The sequence below is a fragment of the Larus michahellis genome, chromosome 16 (genome assembly GCF_964199755.1).
Source record: "Larus michahellis chromosome 16, bLarMic1.1, whole genome shotgun sequence".
In the NCBI taxonomy this organism is placed as follows: Eukaryota; Metazoa; Chordata; class Aves; order Charadriiformes; family Laridae; genus Larus; species Larus michahellis.
In genome coordinates, this window is record NC_133911.1 from 8,294,171 (window position 1) to 8,303,893 (window position 9,723).

At 41.1% G+C, this 9,723-nt stretch overlaps 1 protein-coding gene across 11 annotated transcripts in view; it reads left to right on the plus strand.

Annotated features, from left to right (window-relative positions):
* PLCH2 (phospholipase C eta 2) overlaps positions 1 to 8,845 on the plus strand; it is a 104,209-nt gene extending 95,364 nt beyond the window's left edge. For 7 of the 11 annotated variants that reach the window (XM_074560267.1, XM_074560269.1, XM_074560268.1 and 4 more), the window contains 2 exons: positions 1,057 to 1,396; positions 5,698 to 8,845. In XM_074560267.1, the coding sequence (XP_074416368.1) occupies positions 1,057 to 1,396; positions 5,698 to 7,445 (2,088 nt within the window). In that variant the 3' untranslated portion in view covers positions 7,446 to 8,845. Of the gene's footprint in view, positions 1 to 1,056; positions 2,117 to 4,584; positions 4,714 to 5,697 lie in introns of all 11 variants that reach the window. The other 4 variants (XM_074560277.1, XM_074560273.1, XM_074560276.1 and 1 more) reach the window with 4 other exon arrangements.
* The last annotated feature ends 878 nt before the right edge of the window (positions 8,846 to 9,723 follow it).

Sequence of the window (9,723 nt, forward strand, 5' to 3'; positions counted from 1 at the left end):
CTTATTTAAGTCTACAAAAGTGCATGTGATTTATTTTATTGAAAAACATGCATAACTTTTTTTTTTTGCTACTGCATTTTCCAGCTAGGCTTAATTTGGTCAAGGCCCCAAAGCTAGTAATGACACTTTAGATAACACAAGCTTGCATTATTTGTCGCTTTATTTTTATTATGGTGTGATGCAAAAGCCTTGCTGAGGCTGGTAGAGCACAGTTTGCTAGAATGTGAATTCACGGTGCAGAAGCTTGGTTGTACTCTTCCTCTCTGGCCACTCAGAGGAAGCTGTTACACCACGGATTTCAAATGTGTGTGCTTTGGGTGCAATAAATCTGCAAGTCTCCACTTACCCTTGGATTCCTGTAGTGAACGGGTGCCTCCGCCAGGCTCCAGTATAGCCGTGTCATTGAACCGTTGGGACAGAATTGTTTAAAATGTGCACATTGTGTTGGAAAACTGCCCCGTACCTCACAGAGCTTTGTGTTCAGAAAAACAGAACCAAAACCAAACAACAGAAGCCCAGAAAGCTGTATTGCTAAAAAGGAAGCACTTTGATATTAGTCTTAAAGAGTCTGAAATGAGTGGCATTATGAACACCTGAAGCTTTGTGGCTTTTAACACACACTGAGAAACTCTTCAGCTTTCAGAATTAGATCCTTGTAGACTGAAGTATTTCCTGGTTTGTTTTTTTTTTTTTTACTTTTTCTTTTCAATATCTAATGTATATATTTATGTTGTAAGTAGCTATGTACTAGTAAGAAAACTATGACAAATGCAGAGATAAGCCTGGTTGGAAGATATTACCTAAAAACATAGTTGAGCAAAAAAACTATGAACTTCTGCAAAGCTACTGTTACTGACTTTTTCCATTTTTAATTTCTGTTGTATTTCTGGTTTAGTTCCCAGGCTGATGGTAGGGACATGGCAGGTGACTCTGTATGTGCGTGCATATCTGAACTGATATTTGTACACGAGTTCCTGTGCCCAAAGGAAGAAGCTTGCATTTTCTATTAAGGACTGTTAATATGTTTTTTAAATTTTTTTTTTCCAAATTTTCCAGGCCAAACAAGCTCTAGGTCTAAAAAGCCTGTTTCTCAGAAATCCCAAGCAGGCCTCTCTGGACAGTCATGCTGCTGGTCAGCTCCATCGCAAACATTCCTTTAGCAGCCACATCTTGAGACGAACAGCCAGTGCACCCACCAAAAGCCAGAAGAAGAACAAGAAGGGCTTTCCTGAAATTGCTTTTGACTCAAAAGACAACAGCTCTGAAGGGGCCGGTGAAGACCATGAAGTGGAAGCTGCCTCACAGCCTCGCTTCGAGCAAGAGCCAGAAAGCGCTTCTCTGTCACCAGCTCCCAGAGATGGTGCCAGTGGGGAGGTGCATGGCAAGGGGTTGAAAGGTAAGGCCCATAGTTCTCGTAAAGCCAAAAGCCAAAGTTGTGCTCAAGGGGGTGCTGCTTTCAGTGAACCCATACAGAGGTCTAACAGGGTCCGGCTTCAGGAGCACCAGAGCGAGAAGCAAAGCGTCTTTGCACGCTGTGCCATCAACAGCTCTGGTAGGATTGGAGTGGCCACCAATTGCATGAAATGTATGATTGGTTCCAAAGAAAGCCCAGATCTAGAATGCGAGTGGAGTGACCATCCTACCAGGCCTATTGCTAAAGATATACTTCACCATGACCAGTATAGCAGTATAACTGGAGAAGAGAGGTTAGAGCTAAAAAACTGGGGTGTTAAAGATCAGCCCATGCGGCAATCAGATTTGCAGTCTTGCAGCAGCCCTGGAACTGCCGATGATCTAAGAAGGAGTACCCAGTCCTTTGTGACCCCAGGGAAGAAAAATGTTGAATCTAAATGTCATGGAATAAAGACTCATTCCCGGCAGCGGTGGCAGTGCCAATCAGGTGGCAAGTATGGAAGCACTGTCAACTTGGTTGCAGCCAGCAATGGCTCTATATCCTCCAACTCCAGCAGTCTAGAAAGCCTTGGAAGCCCAGAATTTCCCAAGCGCTGGTCTGAAACTTCTCGAAAGCAAGTGGGCACCCTACAGAGGGAAATGAACGCCTTGTTTGTTCAAAAATTGGAGGAAATTCGAAGTAAATCCCCTATATTCTTTGCTGGTAAGACCAGATTTTCTTCACCCTTCTCCACCTTAGATCACATCATTGTCTCAGCTTCTGCATAGCATCTTTACTTAGAAGTTCCTGTATGTTGTTTTGCTATCAAGAGCTCTTTATTTTTGGCAATGACAGAAAAAAAGTCTGCATAAATTTTTTTTATTTTTATTTTTTTCCTAGACGTGTCTGGTTTAGATTAGTCCTGTCCATGCCTAGTTAACCGCTGCAGTAGTAAAACTGTCAATAGTCCATGAATGCTTGGGTTGTTTGTTCAGGTTTTTTGTTTCCTTGTTTGTTTTTTTTTGTTTTTGTTTTTGTTTTTTTTAGTGAATGTGGTATGATACTAAGTAAATTTTAAGATCCAAACCAGAGCATTAAGTAGAGGTTGAACATGGGAAACCCATATTAACGAACAATATTTCCATTATTGGTATTTGTGTTTCGTTTAGAGATAACCACATCAGCAAAGGCATCTAATGTGCACTCTGCTAACAAGAAAGCCAGTTCCTTCCTTGAAAAACTTGCAAAATTACTGCCATCGATTCAGGGATTACTGGATGGAATTCTCTGGCCTGGGTTATTCGGGAGATCACACTTTATGAACATAGCAGACCATTCTGGTCCTAAATGTATAAATCCCCAGTATGCAAACGTTTATAGATGTGCTTAATTTTACATATATCATTTGATTGTGACCTGAGGGCACAGTTTCACAACATAAAGAAGCACAGTATGTGACCCAATGTTACTTGACAGGGACCAAGCTAGGTGGACTGCTAGCATTTCCCAATTGCAAAATAAAATACGCCCATTTAAAGGACGGTGGCTTAAGCTACAGCATTTTATAGCTGTTTCAAGCCAGGAGTATGCATATGGTCGCTGGGTCTTGTGACCGTATCTTTATTCATGAACTGTACGTTTGTAAGGATGGAAAATAGGAACGGAGGCAATCAAGGTATATATTTTAATAAGGAAAGTGCCTTTTTTTTCTCCTGATTTGACAGGGAGGGGAGGGAAAGGAAGAGATTTTGACAAGATTTTCTCCGTTTCATTGAATTGTGAAGAGGAAGTAAAGAAATACAGCTTTTGTCTATGACTACAAGAGCTTCTCTTCAAATCCCTCCCCTTTCCCCTTAATTTTCCAAGGAAATTGGACATTGATGGTTACATTTTCAGGATCAGTTAAGTGATTTCAGTGCTTCTCAAGATGTAATCCCTTTTTTTAGTAATAGATTCTGACTGCCCACCTATAGTGGGCTTCTTTGAAAGCCTAATACAGAAATTTAAAATATTCTATTTGTTTGATTAATTTAATCTGGTTGGGTGCTTACAGTTTCTCTTTATTTCTCTTTCTTTCTCTTTTTTTATTCTTTTTTTTTTACAATATCTGCTTTGAGCTTTTAGGAAAATACTAGGACCATGGGAGGGTGAGGGAAGAAGTTTGCCGGTTCCCATGACTTGACATTAATCCAAAGCAGCAGAACTCTTTCTATGCCTAAATTATTGGCATTAGGCTTTTCATAAACTCTGAGAAGTGTGACATATGAAACCATTTCCCATTATCAGTGCCAGCTCCCCCGCCAACCCCCCAAGTCACTAAATAAATATTGTGATATGCTTGAAATTTGATTAAATCCATCTGACTTCTCAAGCATGGAATCAGCAAACCTTTAAAATGGTGAAAGAGTCACTTGGACTGGATGCTGATGATCCAGGGACAAACACTGTGTTTGCACAAACAGCATGCTTTCCCCATCCGCCTGCTATTTTACTGCCTTGGGCCAAGAAACCAAGGAAACCAATAACGTTAGCCTAATATGGCTGCATTTCATAATTAACATTCTGTTGATGGGAAGTGCCACAAGGATGAGGCAGGAAACTATAGTCTCTAGTTGTTCCCTTTATGGCAACAGCGTTACCGTTTCCAGTGTGCCTTAATCTGTGCTGATGGCCTCGCCTGGATGGGGAGAAGGAGAGAGCTCATTAGTCTGATCAGCTCTGGACTCCTCCCGATACCTCCCGACACTGGAAAGTCTGCTGTGTTGTGAATGGTGGATTTTGCTTATGGGCACATGTGCCTTCTTCCCTTTTAGCACTCCCAGCTAATGGAATATAGGCCATTGAACAGCTGTCTCCATTGTTAAGCTTCTTGTCACTAAGCTGGATTGGAAATACTGGTGCTGGAAGGAAAAGCCCAATATTTCCTTGGCGTTTTTTGATAATGTAGATGATTTTTTTTTCCATAACATTAGGAAAGGGTGTTGGAGAAGAGGAGGCTAGCTTCCATTCCCCAGTCCAGTGGAGTGTGTTTCTTGAACAATAGCAAAAATTGCCTTTTATTATTCTATGACAAAATAATGGATTTAATATCTGTCCATTTATGGATTCCATTGAGTGCTCTGGTTGGTCGGAAATTCTTAGGATCCTACAAAAATGTGTGAATATTTGTCTGTTTCCCTTCCCTCCCTCAGCACTAATTTATCCTGTTATCTGCACCTGCCTTCCCTACATTAACTGGATTTTTCCTCTGTTCTGTCCTATTGTTCTACATGCACACTCTCTCTCTCTAGTTAAGAACTGAAAGGACAAGCAAGTCAAAGGTAACTGTCTACTGAGTGTCACTGATTCAAGCACCTTGTTGCCTGTAGTCCTGGTCTTTTTTTGTTTCCTGCCTTATAATTGTCTGCTCCGATATTCTTGAGGTGGTTGCCTGGCTAGGCAGTGCTTTGCTAGTTCTTGAATGCATGTTTGCATTGTGGTATTGTGGTTTGGAGATGTGGCAAATAGTCTTTTTGGCATGATTGCTTTGGCTCTTAGGGTACAGGTAATAAACATTGCAGACAGATGGAGCATATTCTTCAGGTAATTTGTGGCTGTAGGGATTCTTCAGGATTGTGCTGCCAGTCTGGTGTTCATGAGCCATGCATCCCTATAGTTTCTTGAAAAAGAAATTACAAACTTTTTAAGGAAAGTAAAGTTGGTTGTCTTAAAGTTTTTGGTTTGTTTTAGAAGTCGCTTTGACTACATTCCATTGTATGTATGCAGATCATTTTATTTGTAATCTACTCCATAAGTCCCGTGCTGCTTCTCTTCTGAGTACCTATACTTGGGATCTTACCTGTTGGTTGGGCAGTGGTGTTCTGATGGTCTGATTATGAACTCATATACTGACGTGTTTGAGTGCTGGAAGGAAGGAAAAGAGGAATTCAAGCAGTGCTGGATGGTGGAGGAAGAAAAATTAGTTGATGAGAAGGGATACAAGGACACAAAGAAATTGATGGGTACAGTTATTTGAAAAATATAATCAGAAAAGTAATATGGTGCTGGTATGCATGGACTGAGATTTTTTGAAAAACAACAGGGCTTTTGGGCAGCTAAAACTGAATGAGCCGGAATTTTTGCTGCCTGTAGCCAAGTGTTTGAAATCATAAAAATCATCATTAGTATATGCAACTACTACCTTAAAAACAAAATAATAAAGAATAAATCTTCGGCTAAACTGCAACTTGTAGTAGCTAATTAACCCTGTTTCTCTGTTCTTCTTGTTTCTTTCTTTTTCCTGTCTTTTCCTGTCTCCCGAGTAGATGTCCGCCATTTCTCAATACAGAGGTCAGTCACTTCTTTATGCAGCCTAGAAACTATCACTGAAGAGCCTGTTATTGCCAATGAAAACCATCATGCCAGCCCTTTCTTCCCTCTACCCGTTACTCCTTACAGCGATTCTGAAGAAGGGTCTGTGTCTGATCATTCCACTGAATCTCGATCAGAAGTAAGCAGCACATCCAACCAGCCTCAAGAATCTCTACTCACTAGAGAGCAAAGAACAACTCTGTCTGCAGAAGACCAAGTGCAGGTGGTCACAAGAGCAGCTGACACAAGTTTAGCAGTGCAAGAAGATGAGAGGACAAGCATGGCAGGATGTTTCAAAGAAGCAAATGGTTGGACACAGGCATGCAGTAAAGCTGGAGATCAGCGTGGGTTGGCAGTGCATGCTCAGAACGCCTGGCTGGTAGTGGCAGCAGGTAAGACCACTGCCCAACCTGTTGAAAACTGCCAGAAGCAAGATGACCAGCCAGGTCAGGTATTAACAGACATGAAAAGCACCACTGACTCCAGAGGCCAAAAACTTGGTGCAGCAGCTGTTCCACTGCAGCAAAACAATGTGATTAACAGCACACAGACAACTTTGCCTCCAGATACTTTCCAGAAAGCCCAGGCTGCACAGGCTCTGCCTGTTTCTGTTTCTCAGACGAACTCTTACATGTTAGTAAGACGTTCGAAGAGTGAAGGACTGAAGATGTCAGACTCCTCAGCCTTAATAAAAATTCCAAGTAGCCTGTCTCCAGCAGCAGAAGTATACTTCGATGCCACTGTTAATGACCGGATCTGGAGCAAGCTAGATTGCAGCAATCATCGTGACAGCATGTCTTCCTCTTCCAGCATGTCCTCCAATGACACTGTGATAGACCTCTCTCTACCCAATCTAGCTCGCAAAAGCCTTCCAGATCTTGGCATCCGTCATGAGAATTTTGAGCCCCTTGCCATAAGAAAGGGTATGCGTCCACGATCTGCTACAGCATCCAGTAATGAGATGCCAATGGTGAGCAAGAGCAAATCCAATCCTAACCTGAGGTCTGGCCAGCTTCCAGCAGATGAATTGTGTCCCCGGCCTCTTGCCAGGAGCCCTCAAGATGCCTTCTCATCCATTCCTAGAAGGCATACCTGGAACAGGCTGTACATGGAAAGTCTCAGACAGTCTTCTAACAAATCCAAAGCACAGGATATGGTTGTGAATAACCAGGCAAAATCCAAGAGTCTTGGAGACCTTACCTCTGACGATATTGTGTGCACTTTTGAAAGCAAATACCGTAGCATCAGCAGGAGTTTTGTCACTCGGTCAATGCGGGAGCAGCGCCGCTCTTCAGGCCTGAGATCCTCGGTCAAATCCCAGGATGAACTGACTGAGCAGCTAAAGAAGCTGACAGCCTTTCAGCAGGAAAATGATATCACTTCCCCTATTAGTCTTGATCCAACTGAATCTGAAGAGGAAGGGGAGAGCTTGGGACTCCTCCGCAGGTCTTCGTCTCGCAGTCAGAGCAGGGTGCGGTACATTGCCAATAGGGCCAAGCAAGCTCAGGAGAGACAGCGGCTGCAAAGCCTCGGCCAGCTTAGCGGGAGCCCCATTGAGGAGAGGGGAAATCCAGAGGGAGCCTGCAGCGTTGCAAAAGCAGGTTGTATGGATGTAGCTTCTCCTGCCGTGTTTACATCCCAGCCTAAGAACCAAACTGATTATAACGCTGACACAGAAGTCTTCTTTATGCTGAAACTGTAATTCTGGGGAGCACTGACTAGGGCAATGTTTACATTCCTGTCAAAACAAAACATAGTGACCTGAGAGGCACAAAATATCCTCATATGGCTTAGTGCTTCCTGGCCTTCCCTTGATTGCAAGGGAACTTAATAACATGACTCCAAAAGAATAGATGACTGTTAAATTTGTCAGCAGTTTGTGGAAACAGAACAATCGAGTGCAATCAGCGACTTACGTTTTTGCAGTCCTAATGATCAGACCTCCTTTGGTTTTTTTAATTATGCTTTTCCCAGCCTCAAATTTGGCCTCCTTTTTCTGTGACCACTTCTTTGCATTTGCAGTTTGCTCTGTGCAAATCTCATGTTCTTTACTAATTTCAGTAATTGCTTCTTAAAATAGGTAAACATCTATGTGATGTTAATGACAGGGAAGGTAAATTTTGCCCTTAAAAGTTGTGGATCCAGGAAAAGAGGCTGGATTTAAAATCATGCTCCCTGTTCTGTTTTATTTTTTGGGAGATTTTGAGGCCTCTGAAGTTGTCTTCTCTGGGAAGCATTCAAAATTGCAGTGTAATTGTTTCATGAATTAATAATGTACTAGATAAAGTGCATCTTCCATTGTGGACCTGTTTATTTCAGTGAAAATCCGTATTGTCTCACTCTTTGAAGAAGAGCTCTCATTATGTTCCAAAGCAATGCTTTTTTAAACCAAGCTTGTTTATATATATAAATATATATATGTGTGCGTGTGTGTCTGCAAATATATGTCTGCACATATATGTACACATGCACACACTTAAACCGAACTGTGACTGTTCCTTGTCTCAAAACATAATCTGTGGGAATGAGACAGGAGAGAGAAGGGAATTACTAAAAATAGACAGGAAATATCTTCTGAATTTAATTCAGAAATGTCTAAAAAGCATGCTAGTCTTTTCTTGAAAACAGCACTGTCCCTTCTTTATGGTATTTTAACAATGCTGCTGTACATAGCACTTTTTGGATGAATTTTACTATTTCTGTATTGCACTGCCATGCAAAGTTTTCAATGATATGTTTTAAAAAAAGAGATATTTAATTTTTTTTAGATGGACATATTTAGAATTAAATAGTAACCTAAACAGAATAATAATTTTTCCTCACCATTTTTTTACTTTTTATTTTTAGGGACATTGTCCCCCCCCCAATTATTATGTCATTTATTATAGATGTACATTTTATCAGTGATGGAGAAGAATGTTTACTGAAATGCATTTTAAAGAGAAACAGAGGTTTAATTTTATTGCAGGCTGCATAGAGTCCCTATTATTGAGAGGATATTTTGCTTTTGTTTGTAATGATTCTTTTGTGTATATTGCAAAACCTAAAAATTTGTTTGTAAAACCACCTTACACTACTAAAATAAACATATTTAACCTTCCAGCTGTTGACTCTTTAGCTGTAACATAATGCTTTTTCTATGCTGTCTAGAAGTTTGTGGTATACAAACATAGTTAATTCTATCTGCCTTGTTTTAAACATTCCTTAGTGGATAACATCTAATTTTACTCTTTTTCAGAGTGGTAGCCATTTCAGATCCAGCTCAAATTTCCTCAGGCCCACCAAAACACGTGCAAGTACCGGTAGGGACTGGCATCCTGTTGTTGTGTCATACACAGCACTTATGACGAAGTGATGTCTCTGTTTGGCAGCCAGCAGTGGCTGCGTAGATGAAAATTCTCGAGCAACTCATGTAATTAGCAGCCAAACAGACATAATCCAAGGACCTAATCTATTCTTTTATAGCTCTCCAAGTAAGATAGATAGCCCTGTTTCATCACTGAGGTTGTTTTAAAGTCTGGCTGAAAATACAGTAGCTAAAATTTGGTCATCACCTGTCTCATGCAAAAATATCTTCTCTTCCTGTCCCAGTAAAGTGCACTATTAAAGTGTGTGTTATTTAGTTCGCACCCTCTCCTGGAGGGTCCGTCAGCTTACTTGTGGATTGCAGGGCTAGAAAGGAGTTCTGCATTTCTAATTTTAGTATCATTTGTCCACAAACATTTAAACTTTGAGATATCAAAATGTGAGGCTAGCTGTAGCTAATGAAATCATCACGACATGAAGATTAGGGGTTGGGAGGGGTTAAAGTCTGTGAATAAATCCTTTCAAATGGTCTTCAGTGTGTTTTGTCTAAAAATATTCTCCCAGTTTTCCATCCTGGCTCAGATCTTCATTTCTTGTCTTCCTAATTTGGATGAGAGGCCCTTGAGGTTTGTGCAACAAAGGTTTGGAACATGCACCGAAGTAACCCCGCAATA